Below are 23,107 nucleotides of genomic sequence, written 5' to 3' on the forward strand. Positions count from 1 at the left end.
CTAAGCAGTGACTCAATATAATCTAAAAAATAACAGTTAATGATATACATTCTTTTTCAGCATTTCTAACTTTTAAAACAAATAATTCTTTTCTAAATATATGCTTCTTACATTATTTATCCACTTGACGATGCTGAAGTTAAAGGGAGCCTGGCATCATCTTTGTAATTTGAATATGTCAGGGACGTCCTGAGATTTAAGTGGGAATATGCCAAATTATATAATTTATATCATATTTACATTTTACCAAAGCAATTGAGGAGATTCAATTTAAGAATACTCATCACGCTGCTCTGTCCAGATCCAGTAAAAACTGAGAATCCGAAGGCTCACTGTTTTGACTTTTAGAATTTCTTATGATAGACATTTTGTGTTAGAAATATAGGGGTATGCCTTTCACTAGTATTGACTCAACAGAGCATAGACGAGTAAACATTGACTTCTCATGATAGTCTTTGCTTTACTTAATTGACCTTATATTTGACAACTAAATGGCTAGTCTAAAATTAACCCTTACATTGAGTTCCTAATATACTTCAATACCAAATGAAATACATATTTCATTCATCATCAAATATTTTGTTGCAAGTTACACTTGTTTATGAGAAAAACTACCTATGAAAGCAGCGATAATCTTAAACATGAAAGTAATTTGGTTTTGACATCCAAGATCATACTGACACTATCAGAACCCTACTCTATAAGCAAAATCATACCTAAGTCATAAAGTATCTTAAAGATGCAGTTTAGTAAGACAAAAATACTGAAGTGTCCAACTCAAAAGTTATAGGATTTTGGACTGACCTAATGTGAAAATTTTAAGAATATATTCTACAGTTGTAATTTATACTATTTGAGATCAATCATAGAAAGAAAAAAAATTTAAAGGGTATAATCCCACCCTATTTAGCAACTCCACTATTTTATAATTTATATATTCAATTTTGAATAATTATTTTTTCAGCTCAGGGCTATTTTCCTTTTTGTAGAGAGACAAAATTGTGCAGATCTACACATGAGCTAGAAGTAAAATGAGACCCTGAACACTTACGTGCATAATATTAAAGTCTATACCTTTAAACTTGTGTTCATTTTTTATATATCAAATTTCCAGAAATTTTACCTGATGAGATGAGTTTATGATCATTTTTAAAAGGACAAATGCAAATCTATTTTTTTATTATTCTTTTGCAACCAAAGAATACACTGCTGTTCCAAGAACAGTCACTGCAGAACCTTTGTGGATATTTGAACTTCGTTACATTTCAGAACGGTAAAAGCAATTTAAATCTCATTGTGTTGAGAGTCTATCATTTTGAAGACTATATTTTCTATAAAGATCTTTTTTAATTTAATTTTTACCATAAAATATCTTTGCTATGTGCTATTCTACATTGTGGAGTTTTTTATGCAGATAAATAAACTTTTCTTGAAAAAATAACTGCAAAATGTAACTACCTTATACAAAACCTTAGACATAGATATAGCCTGTGCCTATCTCCAGACTGTTGGCAACATTGTTTCCTCCTGGAATTACCTCAATGGTGTTTGAAAATTTCCTTCAACAAGTTTTAGTATTTAGTATATTTTTATGATTCCAAATTGTTTGATTTTGTGTTTATAAGGAGATTTTTTTAAGTAAACATTTTATGCCCTTGCATCTGTACAATTCCCAGCAAAATGGAAGCTCAATATCATTTCTTGGTGCAATAAATAGACAAATAATCAGACATATTTTATCTCGGTGGTTTTAGTTTTATCATGATAAACTTAATTATCTTTCCAGAACAGTATCAATTTTTATATCTAGTATTTTTTTGTAATTAAGGGAAAACAGGAATACTCTATGAAATAAAAAATCATTGCTTTGTCAATATGTATGTCAAACTATTGATTTGAAATAACTTAAGCTTTACTTGGAAGGAAGAACAAAATAAGAAATTTGAATGTCCTACTTGATCCATGGTTTGTAAATTACTTCTCACAAATTCAGACAAAATATAGAAAAAAATTTCATTAAAATCTTGGTCAAGAAGCTCACTTAGATATAGGTATTAAGTGTATTGTGGAGGATGAACTCCTCGTTTTTTCAATGTAGTTTCTGGGAGCCACAATTTCATGACATAATTTACCTAAAAGTACATCCATGCATTCTTTTGAATATCCTATAACTAAGGATTTTATTAAAATTGTATATTCTTGATGTGGACAACAGAAAACAGACTAATGCATCCACACAATAGCATTGACAACTGCTATTTAAGTAGCAGAGTTCAATCTTAAAAAGTATACATACAAACAAAAGAAAATTTAAGAGCCTGTCTGATATTTTTCAAATTGTGTATATTTTGGGTAAATGACTTTTGAGGATAATTGATGATTCATATTATTTATAAGTTCCGATGCTACATTTTATATATTTTGAATCATACTTAAATATATATGTACATATATATATATATATTCTTACATTGCAGTGCCTTAGAAAATTTAGCAATTATAAAATATAGTCGATGACCATATTGATGAAAATAGTTTTTAACACTTTCTCCAATCTTTCCACGAATCAACAAATAAATAGGCAGATCATCAGATATACTTCATCTCTGCAGGTTTAGAGTTATTATGATGATGTAGTTGTCCTTTCAGAACCATAACACAATATCAATATTGTATCCTGTCATTTTTAGTAATTATGAGAAATAATGAAAGCCTTGAATTATTCAATCAATATATTTCTTTTTTTGGTTAAATTTATTCCATGACTTAACTATATTTATAAATATGTGCTTCTTTCATACATATTTTATATTTGCATGTGTCCCATATTATATTGAAAAATGTATCAGATTACATTGGATACATTTTCAGATAAATCCTTGCATTTCAAATCTTCACCCAAACATTAAAATTCTATAATCCTGTATATACATATTTTGGCAAACTACTTAAAAGGTTTTCATATCCATTACATGTTATATAAATATGAAGATTTTCATGCAAAAACACTATACTCTCCAGTTCTTCATTAAATAGAATAAGAATAACTAGGCATACAAAACTACAGAAATATTGAATTTCAGTTTCACATTCAGTTGTTTTCATGGCTTGAGCATTTCATCATAATCAAATGGATTTTGTCACAGTGCTTGCAATTAGCTTGAGAAAATTATATATACAAATGTGCATAACAAGTAAAGAGGTACAAATAACCTAGATCATGCAGAGGTACAAGGCCTCATGGTGGATATTTGATATGCATTACACATGAGCAATATTATATTTAGGAAAATATTTCAGTAGTGCTCAGTTTAGATAGATGTCTTTTGTGCTTTTTTTTAAAAATTTTTTGGCCTGCTGCATGCTCTGTTACTTTGTTGTAAGTGATCCCTGAAAGTACAAATGTAAACCATTGCAGGGTGCAGTTCTAGCATAGCTGTGGCAGGAAAAAGTGTGACAGAAAGAAAGATATAGAGAAAGGAAGAAAGATTTATCTCCATGATAGTCAGCGGTAAATTTTCCTTAAGCATATTTTGGCCTTCTTATTCCTTTTGAAAACCTTGTAGTGGGGATTTCTTGATCCCGTCAGTGCACTGCGCAACCTTCTCAAGAGATCATTTAGCACAAGTTTCCACCTTGGAGTAGATCTTCCTACCTTTCCAGTCTTAATTCTGTGAGAAATGGCTGCAAACCGACGGTTGAGCTCAGAGATTTGCGGCTCTACTACTTTCCTGCAGTGGTCACCTCGGTTTGCCATCAAGTTTGCTGCTTGGTCACGTGTGGAGTCCACCTTTGGACGGATGTCGTTCATTTCGGCCTTTAAACGCTATATTCCATGAGTAAGAAACAGGGCTTTAAGTTAGTAATCAAAACTGGAGCAGACACAGAGGAAGAGAGAGAGAAAGAGATGGAGGGAGGGGCAGGGAAAAAAAGGGAGAAGACATCACAAGGAAAAAAGCGCACATATATGCAGAAGAACAGAGTAGGGAAAAAAACAACTTCAAAAAGAGTGAAGTAGAATGAAATTGTATGTGAGCTTAAAATTCCTAGGACAGTATTTTTAAGTTTTATATATGTCTCTTTAATCTGCCTACTTCCTCTAAGGAAGGACAAGAAAAAATGTTCTGGCTTCTAGTTATTGTCTGGAAACAAGTGTATTATTATGCATTTAGTCTTATTTCCTTTTATCTTTACTGGATAATATCCTTGCAGGATTAATAGTTATGGCACCAGTGAATTATGTGCTCCAGAGGGAAAATACTCAAAGCACAATTTTACATTCTTCTCTGATGCATCTCAAATCTTCTTTATTTTCTTGAATATCAAGGAAAAGATTGACTCCCTAGTACATCAATATTCTGCATTGCTTATAAAAGGAGACGTGATGCTCATAAACCAACAGCCGAAAGGCCCATATGTCGAATATCCAGTTTAGATAATATTAAAATAGTTGCATGAATTTTACATTTGCATTATACCCTTGATTATAATCAATTACCAATTAAAATTATAGAGTATAACGCAAATCCATTCAAAGACATAATCCATATAGTGAGGTTAATGTTTATGAGATATCCTAGAATGTCTGTAGTATTTTAATAAAAAAAAAGAAATTACATGACACAAACACAAAAAATAAGAGCTGACTATGGTGGTGTTCAGCTAAGAACCCAACAGTCTTGAAAGACTGACAAGAAGTTTGCAAATGAAAAGATAATGTATGTTACATAATGCCTTCAAGTGACTGGCTTATGTAATATAGGAAGATCCTGTTTTAAAAACTAGTAACTGAACTAAAGGAAAGACAGAAATGATAATAATAGCTGAACTTTTAAGCAGTAATAATTATGCATTGTTGAAAATTTCAACCAAAAATATAGTGAATTATTAATTTAAATGAGATCTGAATCTTAATTTGATTGAGAAGTAAATAAAATAACATCAAATCGAGATAAATCATCAAGAAGATATAGTTCCATTTTATATATCTTGCTACAGAAATCATGTTTTAAAGCAGAGTTTAATTTGATCTTGTAACAGAAAACATAGGATACCTGAATAATAAAGACAACCTCTTTTAAAATATTGCTTTTCTTTATATATGTATAATATTAAAATTTTGGTTTACATAAACTGATGATAATGGGCAATATCATGTCCAATATTCATTATCCAAAATGCTTTAAAAATTTCTTTATACTTTTTCCAAAATATATGCATATGCACAATGTGATATCTAATGATTGGTCCAAGAACAAACAAAAATTAATTTATACCTCATTAATAAGTATCCATTTATCTAAAAGTTGATTTTCTGTAATATATCAGAATAACTTTTATATGAAACATGTTGAATGGTACAATATATTCTACTGTGAAAGAATATAAATATTTTTAAAAAGCTCAGAGTTTGGAACACTCTGAACTTAGTGTTTTTTAGACCATAGATACTGAATCTACTCTATGATTGGAATTTGTTACTAGCAGATAAAAAAATGAGTATTTATTTGGGCTATATTAATGGACACAAGAATACTGACATTATAATAAAAAGGAATTTAAATATGACAGGAAAATAAATCCTCATAATTCTTTGTGAGCTGAGATTGTGTATAGAGAGGTCAGATATGAACTTGGACAACTACCTAAATTTTAGAACTCTACAATGTCATTAATTCCAATAAAAGAAGGAAAATAGAAAGGCATGGAGAGAGCAAAATAGGAACGAATGGTAGATGATCAAAAGAAGGAAGTGACACAGAGGAAAGAATTAGAGATGGCTAGATTTATAAAAAAAAAAAGTCTAGTCTGTGGTATTTTGTGTTTGAACACGATTGTTATAACCTGTGCAACTGGAAAACTACTTCTCTTAATATTCTCTTTACTACCTTAACAATGTCTTCCTTTTGTTGTGCTTTCTTCTTTTCAGATTCATCCAAAAGCTCATCTGTGCGAATGATCCACTTTGTGATGTGTTGTACATTCTGATCAAAGGTTTCCATGTGTTTTTGGTATTCCTGAATTGTATAGAAACGTGCCATATCATTAGTTAGACAAAATTCTTAGAACATTTGTTCAAATTTATTAAAGGAAAAGAAAATGCTGTATTTAAATTGCCTCAAGGTCACATATCAAAAACAGAAATTAGTATGAAGTATAGTAAAATATCTTAGAATTGTGGTGTAGTATATCTGTATATATAAAGTGTAGTTGAGTTTTAAAACACAGACATCATTCCTGAATTCTTATTTTTTTATTTTTATTTTGCTTTGTTTCCATGTTGACAAAGAGAAGTGGAAAAGCTTCTGCCTTTTTTCTTACCAACAAAAGGTTTAGCCATTCTTCTGCTCTAGAGGTGACAGCTATCCAGTTACTATTTAGAAGACTCAGTTTGTCTTCCACCAAGGTTTCCTTCTTGCCCAACACTGCTTTCAGTGCCTCTCCTAATTCTGTGACACTCTTCAAGTGAGCCTTCTGCTTCTCAATCTCCTTCTGAGTAGCCTGTAGGAAAAATTAGCATTAAGCTTCGAGTAAAGCACCATATGTAGCATTAAGACTTCAACTTATGAAATCATTGTGCGTTTGGTTCATATGCAAAGATTTGGAAGGCCATAAATCTACAACCATGTGTTTATGAACGATGAAATCCTTCCATATTTTTATTGTAGTTTTATTGCTGGGTATATAGGATGTTTATTATTAAACAACTGTGATTGATTTATTTATCAAAATTGTACATATTTACAAACTAAGTCTTCAGATAATTAATTTAATATGTATGAATTTTTATTGTATGTATTTAATATTGTATGTTCATTATTCATTTAATCATGCATTAGCTAATGACAGACAATTTAAGACTCATTTAAAAATAAATGCTTGTTTTTAGAAAATTAAACAACTATGATTCTAATATTTTACTACAGCTGTATAATCAGCCTTAAGGAGATATAAAGATTTTTGATACCTCATTAAACTTAATGAACCCTTCTAATAATGTGTTCTAAAGTATAAAATAAAAATACACAAAGCTGATACAAAGAGGAAAAATCATTTTTAAATGAAGCCAACGTTTTAATAAACAAAATCAATGTTAAAACAAAACAAAATCGCTGAGGAATAGAAATAATAAATCAGGATAAGTTCACAAGTAGAATCAAATAAAATTAAGTATAAACAAACATAGAAGTGTTCTATGCAAGGAAGCTATCTCTATTAGACAGCAGATTTCTCATTCCTAGGTGTCCTCAAAAAGTCTTTTCTGACTATGTAATACATCACAATTCCTTATAGTGATCTTTTCTCCACACTATCAGATCCTAGTCAACTACTGATCCTTGAGTTCTGTTTTTGTTAGGTCTCAAAGACATCCAGACTAATGGCTAACTGTGGTGCCTATTAAAATAATCAAAGTAGACACTGGTCACTACACTCTCAGCCAGTATCAATTACAGAGTCCTGGCTCTTCCGCACTTCCCAAACCTACTCTCCATGCTAAACCTCTCCAGGCCCTAAGGTTTCTTTCCTTTTCCCAGGATTCTCTTTTCTATATAAACTCAGCTATTTTGGCTGCATGGTCTCTTGGTTCTTGGTCCTCTCTTGGTTCTCTTTACCCCTTTGGTCTTCTTTCACTCGTCCTCTCTCTTCTCTTCTTCTCTTGCTGTCCCCCTCTCTTTTTCCTTTCATAACGCAGTCTATTCTGTTGGCCATTTTCAGCCTGGACCTTTCCAAATGCCTCTGGATGTGGTCTCCCTCATATTTAAAATAAAATCCTCCTCAACCATACCTAGAAGTAGTCATGTTCTTATTTCCAAACATTTTTATTTTTTAATATGTGCTTTGGACATCAAATCAACAGAAAGAATAAATATGCTAAAACAACTATTGAACAAATAATTATCAATGAATAATCATTTTCACATATGAATTTTTATGTTTGTGTTTCTGTTCTCATTTTAACACTAAAATACCGGTACTGAGGTAACTTGTGCCAAAGAATTTTTCTGCTTGACCCAAATGATTACTTATGATGTAGGTACAGTTTGCTGTACAAGAGTGAGACTAGCATTTCATAAAATCAATTTGTAACATATCAATTATGAGTATTTATTGTATCCCTCTTAAAATCCAGACAATATTGTAGAATTGCCAACGATAATACTATTAAATGCCCTTTGGAATATGAAAATACCAGGTTTGGGAAGACATAGTTCATTTAGAAATGAATAGACATGGACTAGATTTCAACTCTTTAAAAAAATTCTGTAAACTAGTGGACAAAATACATTCTTTACAAATATAGAAGGTGACCTTTGTTCTAGCTATAAAAGATAAAAATGATATAGAAGAAAATATCATTCCTGCTTTTATAATAAATTATACTTAGGGGTTTTGTTTGTTTGATTTTCCCTCAAGTTGCAATGTGTAAGCTCCGTACATTGATATTATGGTGAGGAAAAAGTAAGATTATATTCACAATGTTTTATTTTGACCTAAATGACAATTGTATATGCTTTTGGAAACATAAGAAATTCAAATTGGAACTGCTTAGGTGACAGCAAGGAGTTTTATGATGCAGCAGAAATGATTAGCATGAGTAGAATTCTACTGAAACAATAATTTCTGCAAATGCTAACATTTTATGAGTAAAATATATGAGTAGGCAAGTACAGAAATATTAAAAACTAAGTTTTATAATTTCTAGTAAACAAATATACTATTACCTGGCTACTGAATAGTTAAAGTCTGCTATGCTTTCATTATCATGGTAGATTAGGTGGAACAGATTAATTTATTCTTATAAAAATTGCATTGTAGTTAGAGACAATGTGAGAAATGTATTCAGATCAATTCCTCATAGGTAGTACTGGAGGAGGGTGATTTTAGAAATGATGAGGTGCATACACTAAAGTGAACACACTAAATCAGGAATTCACATTTTGATGGGGAAACCTACTCTGTTGGTTTCTGTTGATGTTCTTATTTTTAACTTTATACTTATAACAGGTATTACAATAATTATGTTATTTTACCTAAACAAACATGTAGTCACTATTTTCCAGGAACACAAGACAGGGCTCATTTGGGCTTGAAAACATCCTACTATCTCATGTATATATTCTTCCACGTTTTCGGTGCCTCTGAAAATTTCCCATGATAATTATTCTAAGGATAGTGTCTATATATAATGACATAGTACAACTCATTCAATCCTTTTAAAACAATTTCTTCACGGCAGTCTGCTTATAATTTATATCTCTAGCTAACCACACATTTATCTGAATATCTATTTTACAGGCATTTATTACATTATCATTTCCTTTAATAGGATTCTACTGTAATTTTATTTTAGTTATTATTTATGTCTTATGCACTAACATGTATATAAGAGACTAAATAAAACAATATGCTTATAAAAGACATCTTAAAATGTTTGGCCATGCAAGTATATGTGTAACCACCCTAGCATTTCTAATCATGAGAAACTGGGCAGTTGAAACAAAATTAAAAGATGGAAATTTATCATGTTGAGATTTTTAAATTTTAATTGACAATCTATATTTACCTTTAAAATGATAGTAGATGTATGCAGTGTTTTTCGAGAGTGCATAATACAGCCTAATATGCTTTATACATAATGGAATTTTATATTAATTACTGTTTTGAGACCTTAAAAAATATCATGGCCTAAAGTTGTAGAACATATTTTAGACTATGCAACAGAATAATATAAGTTTAAGAATAATATAAAACATTAAAATTGGATTTTATAGCAATGGATATTGAGTTTTTTATTAATAATGCATCATGTAGTAAAGATTTTCATGAAAGCAGAATGTGCAGAACAGAAATTATAGCCATAACTATAATGACAGTGAATAGTGACTTCAATGGCATTTAACAGATGTTCTATTTTCTAAGTAACAGCTGTTTGATGCATTCATTGTACCAAGTTAATGATCTGCTAGTGATATTTCACTTCACAGATAAATTACTATGCTCTCTTTTAAAACAGATATGTAATTTTTCATGAGAATGATAGTGTAACAGAGTTTAGAAATAAGAAATAGTTCTCATACTTTTGCAGTTAGGAGGGTGATGAGATGAGGCAATTATTCCCACAAACTAGGAAGAGAAATTAGATTTCTTTAAACAGTATAAGATTTAAAAAAAGAACACAGAACATAATTAACAGATATGGATATATATCCCATCAGACTGTTGAAATGAATGGACCTTATATTAATGATATTTTCCAGTGGTGCACAACTGTGCAGAATACTGTGGTGCTAACTACATTTGGGCAGACCAATTAAACACGAGACTCCAAGGAGTCCACTCATTTGTTTATTTTTGCAGCTTTCCCTGGTAGTTTCTACATGTGGCTAAGAAACCTACGTCAGACAGAAAGACATTTTGACATGTGGTTTTATGGGGTGGTAGTAATAATTATATTTTATCATTGAAGTGGCAAGAAAAAGGTAATTTAGGAAACTAATAACAGTCCTTTAAGTTGAACTTTGTAAACACTTAGCCAGCCCTTAAATAAAAGTGAAATGTAAAATATGTTGTTTCATAGGTGACTATTTAAATATTGTCAGGTCCAGAGGAAACTCCACTTCCCCAAATTCTTGTGGTTAGACAAAAGCCAATATTCCTTAGGAACTTGCCAAGCAGGTTCCTCTATACAAAAAGTAGCCATTTCCCTTATCACTGGCAGAGGAGACAAATAGCTATCAATGGTGGCTATTAGCATACCAAACAGCATGCTGGCCCAGGATCCCTCAGTATCACAAGTACTTGATACACATCAGTGTCCCTGCTGCCATCCTGGCTCTTCCTTCTTCCCCTCACCATCTACCATAAATTTAGCTCAGGAGCGTCCATCCCCCAGATACTCCTCCTTGGTAAACCTGATATTCTCGTTCTGCTTCCTTTTTTCCTCTTCCTCTTTCTTTGCCTCTCTCTTTTGCCCAATCTTAGTCTTACTTTGCTGGACTCACTTTGTTTTTCTCTTGGTCTCTCTCTCCTCCTCTTTCTAGCTCTCAGGACCAGTCTGCTGGCCGTGTTCTATCTTGTACTTTATTTCTCTCCTCTGGACTCTTTTAGATGCTTTTGGCTGTTTTCTACCTTCTAGCTACAGTGCCGTCAGTATCAATCTATACTGATCAGTTATTTTACATTTTTGAATATGCTGAATAGAATTCAATGTTCCTCTTATTGATTCTGTTACACAACAATGTAATGTTTATTACAAAGAAACCGATGGATACAAAATAGCATAGGACAAGACTATTTCAGGGAATCATGTCTAACTCAGGTTTTAGATGGCACTGTGAGTTTAGAGAGCCTATTGAAATAATTCAGAATTTTCAATAATGACACTAAAATAAAATTTGTTAGTGGTTAAATCAGAAAATTATATAAATAAATAAACTTTGTTAGAGCGGCTAGTAAAAATGATGATTGTAAATAAATATCCATGTATTCACATAAATATTTACTTTTATGTATCTCAGTTAAGATGCTAGGCAAATTTGTTCATTAATGAGATACTTAGAATTGGTTTTCTTGTATACAACTAATGACACTTATTTTTAAAGCATTAAAAATACCATTTGACGATTGAACAAAGTGTTGTTTTCTTGTAATCCCTGCATTAGGGAGGCTAAGGTAGGAGGATCATGTGTTTAAAGTTACAACATATAGAAGGCTATGTTGACTATAGAAGTGTCAATAAAAAAGTAAATAAAAGGAAGACATAACTGCTTCCAAGGGGTTGAGGTTTTTTATTATAGATAAAAGTAAAACAAGCAGAGGTAGAGACAGACATGTGAGAGAGCTCACAGTGAACATGCCTGGCAAACTGGACCAGGTCACATAATGAGTGGCCGGAGCAGAGAGGAGAAAGGCAGAATACAAAGAGGTCAGGAGGTCAAGAAACCCAAAGTGGCAAAAAGGCAAAAGGGTCACAGGACAATGTAGTCAAAATGTGTTATAAAGAAACAGAGGAGCTGGTAGGAGATGAAGATTCAGCCTGTGGTCATAAATCCAGACTACTCAAACCTCCTCTAATTTAAAGAATTTACCAAAACCCATTGTGATATGGAATTTTAATGTTTTTTTATTGTTTTGTTTGATTTCTGTTTGTTTGTGAAGTTAATGGAAAATATACCTCTTTAGAAAATTGCAAAAAAATCTTTTTGAGGATTTCAAAGTAGAGCATATTTGATGTTAAGTTTAAATTGTCTCCTAACTTGCTTATAAAAGGCAACTAGCTAAGTTTCCAAATCCTTCCATGTCTAGATCTTGTTTTTTATGCATCATTACAGAAATCTTCCACATTCCAGGGCTTTTCCCTTGTCAGATTCTGTTTTATATTCCCCATAAGTGACATGATAAAGTTCCAAATGCCATACCCCAGAATTGACTTTATAGTAACAGAACATTTACAGAGGTAACTATTACAATGATATCAAAGTGATACTGAATCTATGTGACTATTGTCATGAGAAGATTAATTTGGCATCCAGACATGCCTATAGATGTGACTGATGTGAATAAGAACTGTTAGTTTGTACAGAATCAACTAACCTGTCACCTTTCTGAACAGAAACAGAGGATGAGAAGGAGGGGGTGAGGGAACAGATCGGATGAGAGGAAGAAGAGGAAACTGGTCAGTATACAAAATATAATAAATACATTTTAAAAAAGAACTGCACCCTGATATATATGTTTGATTTGGGTTGGGCTGTTTTCTGGAGACTTATACTAGAGGATGTTAATCACTGATAATTTTTTATAGGTTTACAGGTTACATGGAACTTTTTTTCTCATTCTTTAGTTACTGTGGTAAAAGGTCAGTAAGATATTGCATTAGCCAAGATAATTATCTCTGAAAATGCTTTATCTCTGTGTTCATTTTAGTGCAAGGTCATTTAACCATGGTACAACGTTGCTCATCTAAAGTCCATATCTTGTTACCAACTCTGGTAAATAGATAGGGCTACATTAGCGCTGACAAATGAACTAAGAGCAGAAATAAAGCATGGAGCTCTTACCATTCATCACTGAGAGAGAACTATTGTTCACTTCATTATCTTCCTTGTGGGTGAAATTTAAAACTCAGTAGTAGTGAGCAAATTTTATGGTAAGAGTAGAAACAATCAAAGAGCTTAAAAAGATGACCAAAGGCCTCTGAATGATTTCTTATGCCAAAGACACTTCCTTTACCCTGAATTGGTAAACTTATTTTAGATAACATCTCGTGAAACATTGCACCTTGGCTGAATTTTTAGAATAGACTAGATTGTAACTAAGCATATAATTGATGATTTAATCTAAACAAACATATATAATAGACTGATAAGGAATAAATGAAGCTAGTTCAATTTTAGTCTATATTATCTATTTTTTCCTTATCATAATAATCTCACATAATACATGATTTTTGAAACAGCAGCTGTAACTTGAAAGAACTATTCTAAGTGGAGAGAAAAGAAATGTAATCCACCATTATTTATGTGAAAATTTTATCATTACAAATCCTCTAAATTGTCACAAAGAGAAATGGTTTAAAGTGTGGCATCATATCATCATAAGTTTTTGCATAATGCACTTTTTTCAGATTTGAAGTGTAATGTTTACCCTTACTAAACTAAATATAAGTACAAATATCTTCAATAGCTAATTAACTGAAATACTTATTAATTTAAAGAAATGAGAGGGAGCATATTTTTTAAATGGCCCAATGTCTTGGCAAAGTCTAAGATGAAAATTTGTCATTAATACCAGCTACATCAGCTACTTCCCTTTTATTAAGACAATTTCAAATACTCTAGTAATGAATCACCTAGGAAAGTATTAAGCTATGAGTGTTTGACCTTAAATTCTAGTCAGCAATAAATGTCTTTCTGCCTGTCAAGAGAAATGACAAGAATTTCCCAACTAGAACGAAAGTAGGCCAAATGCCCTTTGGTGACAGGAATGATAGAACCTTCACTGTTCCCCTTAGATTCTTTATGGTTATGACCTTGGCAATATGCTGAACTGTCCACAATCACTGCATCTGGCTGCATCTAGTTGGATGTTCCAGCTAGGCGCTCTAGTTTGAAGTAAACTAGTAGATCATGGACCTTAATCACTGGGAATGATAGATTTAGACCATTAGACACACATAATTCATTTAGAATACTTATAGAGGTTTGAACTCCGTGTTTTTAGTAAGGTACATATTTTCAAGGATTTACTTGTAACCCACTTATTCAGTTTATGCTTTGGAGTGATTGTTTTAAAGTTTACCATTTCAGTGAAATACCCAGTTAGGTCCTGATTAATTTTAGAGAAAAGTAAAAATCAATCGAGATAATATTGATAATTCTATTACTGTTAGTCATGACTATTCAGTTATAGAATAATTTATTATAAGTTTTCATATATGTTAAAAATTACTTTCGGTAATATACAATTTACCTTTCCCCAGGCAATCTCAGCATCCAAATTACTTGGCATTCCTTCAACTGCTGATCTCTTTGTCAGTTCCATATCCGTTGCTGCCAGCCATTCTGTCAAGACATTCATTTCCTTTCTCATCTTGCGGGACAATTTCAAGCATTTCTCCAACTGTTGCTTTCTTTCTGTTACCTAAATATAATAATAACATAGCAAATTAGGTCTACTTTGTAAGTCAAGTTTATTTGCAGTCATTTTATTGTAATTTTTAAATTTCCAATACTGTAAAATGACTATTTTCTTACATGTTGTTTCCATCTTATTTTAGAAAAGTCATATAGTTGGGAAATTAATAGTAAGTAAAATGTCTTCACCAACTAACATGCTTAGCCAAAATACAGCATCTTGCATCTTCTGCAATGATAGCATAACGACAGAAAACGAAGTGAATTTGTTTCTAAGTAAAATAAAAACAGTATTTATGGTCAACATTTAGAATAAATAGAATAATACAAGTCAAGCTGAAGACATGACCTTTTTGTCTTAGGAAACCTATTGTCATTTGTCAGAGACATGGACAAACAGGGTTACATGCTTCATAATGCAAATGAACCTTTCTCATGTTTAAAGGGCTATCAAAAAAAGAAGAAAGAACGTTTATTTACAGAGGTAAAAAAATTGTGCAATATATAGAATTATCAATTTTATCTCCATTACATTTTCAAATTACTTTTGCATAGCATACCATCAACCACCACTTTTTCCATAAGGAGATTTTCTATCAAAAAGGTCAAAATAATTTTAAAACATAAATTTCACTCATAAAATTTGAAAAATGATTTTGTATATATATACATTTACTCCCAGGGTTTAAAACCTAAATCTTTCCAGTGGTGAGAATGTGGTGTTGAATTCTCCCGCCATTCGTGTGTAGTATATAATGTGTGCTTTAAGCTTTAGTAATGCTTTTTTTTTAATGAATGTGGGTGCCCTTGTATTTGGGGCACAAATGTTTAGAATTGAGACTTTATCTCTATGGATTTTTCCTGTGATGAATATGTAATGTCATTCTCCTTTTCTTTTGATTAATATTAACGTCTATTTTGTTAGATATCAGAATAGCTACACCAGCTTGCTTCTGCAATCCATTTGATTGGAAAAAATTTTCCCAACTTTTTTCTCTGAAGTAATGTCTGTCCTTGAGGATGAGGTGTGTTTCTTATATGCAGTAGAAGGATGGGTCCTGTTTTTGTACCCATTCTGTTAGCCTGTGTCTTTTCATAGGCAAATTAAGTTTATTGACATCAAGAGATATTAATGACTAACGATTGTTAATTCCTGCTTTTTGGGGGGGTGTTTTTAGTGGTGGTGGTTGTGATAACGTGTGTGTTTCCCTTCTTTGGAATTTGCTGGTGTGAAGTTATCTATTGCCTATGGTTTTGTTGGTGCGGCTAACTTCCTTGGTTTGGAGTTTTCCTTCTAGTACTTTCTATAGGACTGGGATTGTGGATATATATTGCTTAATTCTGGTTTTGTCATGCAATGTCTTGCTTTCTCCATCTATGTTGATTAAAAACTGTGCTCTGTGTGTGTGTGTATTTGTTTTCAGAAATGGCTTAAAACCTGTATATACAACTACATGTTAAATTTTATTTATACTACTATTTTGTTGGTAAAGAAAATCACAGAAATATTTATTCATTTTTGTTTATTGCTTTTATTTTTTTTGTGAAATAGAAAGCCATGTAGTAAATGCATGTGTTAAGGAAGGCAGGACCGTGCATTAAAGGCATGTACTATCACTCCCAGTTGAAGATTTTGTTTTGTTAATATATTATCTGAAAAATAGGCTAACTTAAATTTAGTTCCAACTGTTATAAAATTGTATAAGGAAATACACACTTATGCTTCAGACTCTGTAGATGTGTGTGTGTGTACATGAGTATGTTTAATAACTACTAGCAATGAAATTACATTTAAAGTGTTGACCATGATATAGAAATGCTTATACAAATATTCAAAAAATTAATTTATACACACACACATACACATATATCTTGAATGCACATTCATAATTTATATATATATATGTATGTATGTATACACACACACACACACATATATATACAGGTATATACATACTCATGTGTGTTGTGGGTATTTAATTAAGAGTGTTTCTATGTGTATAAATATATATATATATTTACATATTCATTTTTATATGTGTGTAAAGAGCAGAAGACATCTTTAAGTGTTATCTTAAGGAATACTGTTTACCTCCTTTGGAACAGTGTCTCTTATTTGTCTGTGGATCACTGATCAAACTAATAGCATTGACATTTAGCCCAGAAATATTTCTGTATCTGTTTCGCTAACATGGGACTATAAGTATGGGCAACCATATCCAGTATTTTTACGTAGTTTCTGTAAATTCAAGTCAAGTCTTCATGGTTGTGAGACATGTGCTTCAATGACTGAGACATCTCACCGGTGAGTAGACTCACTGCTTTCTTCTCTTTTTCCCTTATATTATTTACTTGGTGGTATTGGTTGTGGTAGTGGGGTGAGTGTCTGTGTTTTTGCGCGCGCGTGCGCGCGTGCATGTGTGTATGTGTGTGTGCGTGCGTGCATATGTGTGTGTACTTTCCTCTGCAATAAAGCATAAGTTGAATTCAGAGCACAACTTGTAGGATTTGAGTCTCTCCTACATTGTGAAGTTCCAGGGGTTGAATTCACATCATCAGGCTTGGTAGCAAGTTTCTTTACCAGCTGAACCATCTCACTGGCCTAGATTGAATATTTTAACACATTTTCATGTCTAATGTTTCCCCAGGAGAAGTGTAAACCTTTGCCTTTAGACTGCAAGGACTTTATTTCTATGCAGGAGTCGAAAAAATAAAAACTTTATATCATGTTTTTGTGCATAGTTATTTAATTTTTACTATTTGTAGAAAAGGATTCTAGATTCAATATTTCAAAAAGATCCAATTTTCATGGTTAATGCATTATTGATTTTTACTTATTTCATTTTGTTTATATCCAACCAAGTAGGATTTTATAAAACAGGAGATACTGCCACCTTAAGGAAATCTTTTTACATTGTTCTTGTCTGTGACAAAGGCATATTAATATTTAAAAAGAATTCCAAACACCAATAACACTAAAATACCTCAGTACTTATTGTTTTGATGTACACTTTTTGATGTACCCCACTTTTTAATTGGATTATTTGGTTTGTTGATTTCTGGTTTCTTAAGTTCTTCATATATTTTTGTATATTAGCCCTGTATTTAATATGGTGTTCGTACAAATCTTTTCCCATTCTATAGGTTGATGCTTTTCTATTGACAATATCCTTTACTTTACACGTTCTTTCCAGTTTCATGAGGTCCCATTTATTGATTTTGTTGATCTTGGTGCCTCTGCTACGGGTGTTCTATGTGGGAATTTGTCTCCTGTGCCAATGCATTCAAGTCTATTTCTCAATTTCTCTTCTGTTAAGTTCAGTGTATCTGCTGAAGTCTTCGATCTACTTGGACTTGAATGTTCATGGAGATAGATATGGATCTATTTACATTTTTCTACATGTTGTTATCCAGTTTAATAAGCATCATTTGTTGAAGATGCTTTCTTTTTTTACATTGTATATTTTTGGATTTTTTGTACATACTGTGTAAATTTACATCTGGATATTCAATTCAATTCCATTAATCAATCTGCTTGCTTTTATTTCAGTACCATGGTCTTTACTACTATTGTTGTGTATAACAACTTTAAATCAAGAATGGTGAGACCTCCAGAAGTTCTTTTATTAACAGGATTGTTTTATTTATCCTGGATTTTTTTGTTTTTGCTTATGAAGTTGAGTATTGTCCTTTCAAAATCTATAAAGAATTGTGTTGGAATTTTGATGGGATTGCACTGAATTTGTAGATTGCATTTGGTAGGACGGTCATTTTTCCTATGTTGATCCTACTGTTCCATGACCATGGAAAATCTTTCCATTTTCTGATAGCCTCTTCAATTTTTTTTCTCAAAGAATTGTAGTTTTTAAGCATACAGAACTATCAGTTGCTTGGTTAGAATCACACCAATATATTTTATATTATTCGAGGCTATTGTGAATGATGTTGTTTCCCTGATTTCTTTCTCTGTCTATTTGTCATTTATATATAGAATATATATAGAGAGGCAGCTTCTGCCTCTCTCACTTTTCCCCACTTTCTCTCCTTTCCTTCTTCTCCCTTGCCATACATTTCCATAACTCACTAGATGAACTCTATATCCAAACTCTCTGTGTGTGGCATATTTGTCTCTCACCCTCTGCAGTCTCCCACTGACCAAGGGGACACACTGAGGCCTCTCTGGACCTGTCGAGGCCTCAGGTGGCCCGCTGTTACCTCTCATGGGACTGCTCCTCCTTGTGGGACTGGTCCCCCACCACCATGTGTTTATAATTAATAACATTGGTGCATGACTCAGCCAGGTTCTCTCCACATTCCTTCCTGCCCACAGGCAGATTGAACAAGGACTCATGGGGACCCTGGACTGGGACCACTTTCCAACATCCTGTGCCTGCTCCATCACTGCAAATGGTAAGGTTCTCTTTTCCAAGTCGACTTACACTCACATTCACCTCTGGTGGCTCCCCATGGCTAAAAACTGAAATTTGGTGCAACCGCTGTTTGGACTACTCAAAAGTAGTCCTGTTAACACAGTCCAGATTTTCTTTTCTTTTTTTTTTTATTTTTTCTGTCTTGGGAGTGGTCTTATCTGCCACCGTTTAGGTTGCTAGGAGCATCCCTGTTTTGCCCCCAATTTTCTATACTGACGGTTTTGAAATGGGGCTGGCCTAATTCTCAACCAACATGCTATTCCAGAAACGTCCAATTACTTGACTTTGGAGTTTTACCTTTCTCACATTTTTAACCATGGGCGACAAACACTCAAAAACTATCCTTCCAACCTCTTCCCTGGTGTCTTTTACAGACCCTAAATAAACCCTTTGCCTTGCTTACAGATTTCTATCTGGGTCTGCATACCCCTTGGATAACAACCTAAAGTGGGGGCTTTCATTTTTAAAATATTTATTTATTTGTTATATATACAATATTCTGTCTGTGTGTCTGCCTGCAGGCCGGAAGAGGGCATCAGATCTCATTTCAGATGGTTGTGAGCCACCATGTGGTTGCTGGGAATTGAACTCATGACCTTTGGAAGAGCAGGCAATGCTCTTAACCGAAGAGCAGTCAATGTTCTTAACCGCTGAGCCATCTCTCCAGACCCTAAAGTGGGAGATTTCTAATTTCCAGCAGCAAACAGGACTGTTGGTATTCCACCACCAGAATCTCACACCTGTCTGCTTTTACTTTCCCTGGGCAGCCCCATCCCTACCTGCCTGCAAACATTTTTTTCTTGCTAGTATTCCTTCTCTTACTCCTTTTCCTATTATTCTCTCCCTGCCACCACTTCTGCTGGTCCCACAGAAACTGGCAAGATTAGTTGGATCTGGGAGGCAACTATTTCCAGTTTCAGTCCTGGTTCCCTGCCGTGCCTGTGGTGCAGTGGCTCACGGTGCTGCGTAATTTTCCTCTCTACTACATGTATGGAAGAATGTGTGAATGGTGTGGTCACACAGATGTAATTCTGTTTTAAATGTATGTTCTACATGGCATCTATGTCACTCTTGTTGTTTATATCTGTTTAAAATTCCCTAAAAATGTAGTTTCTCTATACAATATATGACTGCCACCATTTTGACTAAGGTCAGGTGACCTCACCACAATTTTGACTAAGGGTAGGTCATGTGACCAAGTCCTGCCATCTTCACTGAGTTATAGCTTGCCTAGTCTTACAGTTTCCTTACATTTTTGTCTCTAATTTCCTCTTACTGACTCTGCTGCATGTGTGTTTTGCGCAGTGGTGTGCTTTTGGTAGGGCCCAATAAAAACACACACTTCGCCTAACTCCCGTTAAATGTGTGTGTGTGTGTGTGTGTGTGTGTGTGTCTGTGTGTGTGTGTGTGCACATGTGACTTGAGTTAACTATGTATAAACATAAATTGGCTTTAACTCTGTGTGTATATGTGTATAAAACTTGGGTTTAACTGGGTATAAATGTACGTGTATTTACTGTTAGATGTTATAATTGTCTGTTCATTGTATCTCATTCCAGACTGGGAGAGCACTGGGTTTTAAGGATTGGTGTGTGCTTTTGAGTCTATTATGGGAATGCTGTATATGTAGTCCAACCCCGCTTCAGGGTATGTTGGGTTGTTGTCAACTATTGTCAGTTCTACTGTTAAGCTTCTATTGCAAACAGTCTTTTCTTCTTTGCCTTTCACAAGTATAAATATCATCTGTTGAGAGCCAGTATAGTCAAGCCTTGACCTAGCTCTCCAGGCAAGTCCTATGTTGTAGTTATAACTTATATATACCCAATAAACAGCCCTCAACTGCTCAGAGATTTGGGAAATATGACATTTAAATGTTTAATTATTAAAAGACTTTTCATAACAGAGAGACAGGTTGATTCCTAGTAGCAGCACTCTATTTCCTCCTAAAAAGACAGAAGACAGGTGAACAGAAGACATTCGTCTGCAATTCACATCATCATTGGGGAAAACTGCCTTTCATGTAAATTGAGGATCTCCAGACAGTAGACACTATCCATGGAATCGACAGCCTAGCTGCTCAGGTCAAGATAGGCTTGTCTTCATACAGACTTTCTAACTTGCAGGATCTTCTGGAGTCTGGCAGACCCTGCTTCTAACAAAAGGCAAATACGACTCTCAAGGACCAAGAAGGTCCCTGAGGGGGGGCTCTAGGTAGACAACAGAGTAAGTAACTTCAAGTACTAAGTTAAACAGATATGGACAGAGTAGACAGCCTTGTCTTCTTCTTGATGTTAGAATTGCATTAATTTTCTCTCCATTTAATTTGATGTTAGCTATAGACTTGCTATAGTGACTTTATTCATAATAGCAGAATTTGGAAATAACCTAGTTGTCCTTCAACCGAAAATGAACAAAGAAAATGTGGTACATTTATACAATGTATTAAACAGCTATTGAAAACAGAAACATGAAATTTGCAGGGAGATGGATGGAACTAGGGAAAAAAAAAACATCTGAATTGTAGTAATCCAGATCTAGAAATCTATGTTATGTAGTCACTTTTAAGTGGAGGTTAGCTATAAATTAAAGGCTAATGCTGCAAACCACAAACTGAGAGAGTCTAACTAACAAGGAAGGTGGAACACAGGGATCTCCCTTGGAAGGGGAAGTAGAACAGATTTTGTGAGGGGATTAGGGGCAACTGGGGATCTGAACAGAAGGGATCAGGTGGGGTTTGGTGAGCGTACTGGAAGAGACAACTGTAATTGGTGAGCTTTTGTTGGACTATGTGGAAACCTGGTGTGTAGAAACTCCCTGGAATCTTCGAGAGTGATTCTAGCAAAGGATCCTAGCAATGCAGGATACAGAGCCTGAACTGGCCATCTTCTGTAACCAGGCAAGTCTTCCAGCACTGGGACTGCAATGTCAACCCAGTCACAAAACTTTCAATCTAGAATCGACCCAGCCTCCAAGATATGTTGGCATAATAGTAGTACAGAACTTCTGGGAGTGTCCAACCGGTGGAGGCTCCAAATTGAGAGCCATGCCACAAGAGTGAGTACACGCCTGACATTGACTAGATACCTAGCAAACAATTTGGACAGCCCAAGAATCTAAGATGGAACAAAACACATCTGGGTATATAATGTTGTACTCAGATAAGTTCCTAGCCAAGTTGTCATCAGAAGCAACATCCAGCTACTGATGGGAGCAGATGCAGAACCCCACAATCCAAAACTAGGCAAAGCCAGGGCAACCCCACAGAAGAGGTGGGGGAATAACTGCAGGAGCCACAGGAGTTGAAGACGATAGGAGGACAAGGCCCACGGAATTAACTAAGCAGGGCTCCTAGCAGATCACAGAGACTGAAGCACCAGTTATGTACCCTGAATTGGTCAGCTCTTTGAGCTTGGAAGAACAGGCCCTAGAAGTTTGAAGAAAAACATTTCTTATATTGGTACTTCTCCAGTACATCATCTTGTGATGGTAGTATAAACTATTTAGTGCAAATGGTAATATAAATTAAAGTACAAGCATGCAAATTCTGAGTTAAACTAGAATTGTTTTCTATTTGTATATTAAAAGAATGATTTCATCAAATAAAGCATTTTGTCTTTGCTTTGTTAAAATGTTGCCTATGTTGAAGATATTTTGAAAGTCAGTGAAGAGAAAATTATTTTTCTTAGGCAAGTAATACATGAATTATAACAATTTTATATGATGGTATTAATATTCAATCCCTTCATCATTAATATTCTAAGTTAATATTTACTTCAAATACAAATTTATTTATTCTAGTCAAAGCATTTTTTCTATCTAATAGCATTCTGACATGCTATTAAAAATTATTTATTTGTATTCCTATCACTTTGTATTAATGATATTACTAAATGTCAAATTATTAAGCATAAACTATCAAACTTGTAGCTTCCTGGATAAATACAGATTAGCATCATTATTATATTCATTAAATTCTTAATAATCTACTGGTGATCTTAATAGTCTTCTAATTTTATTTTTGTTGCTCTACATTCCATGTCT

General features: G+C 33.5%; 1 protein-coding gene across 8 annotated transcripts in view; it reads right to left on the bottom strand.

Moving 5' to 3' along the window:
- The window catches only part of Dmd (dystrophin), a 2,257,783-nt gene that overhangs the window by 1,196,174 nt on the left and 1,038,502 nt on the right, over positions 1 to 23,107 (bottom strand). For all 8 annotated transcript variants that reach the window (XM_085684598.2, XM_085684595.2, XM_087902601.1 and 5 more), the window contains 4 exons: positions 14,473 to 14,643; positions 6,322 to 6,501; positions 5,889 to 6,017; positions 3,656 to 3,826 (listed from right to left, as the gene is read on the bottom strand). In XM_085684598.2, coding sequence (XP_085540724.2) covers positions 3,656 to 3,826; positions 5,889 to 6,017; positions 6,322 to 6,501; positions 14,473 to 14,643 — 651 coding nt within the window. The remainder of the gene's footprint in view (positions 1 to 3,655; positions 3,827 to 5,888; positions 6,018 to 6,321; positions 6,502 to 14,472; positions 14,644 to 23,107) is intronic.

This window comes from Myodes glareolus, chromosome X (assembly GCF_982192425.1).
Source record: "Myodes glareolus chromosome X, mMyoGla1.1, whole genome shotgun sequence".
NCBI classification, from domain to species: Eukaryota; Metazoa; Chordata; class Mammalia; order Rodentia; family Cricetidae; genus Myodes; species Myodes glareolus.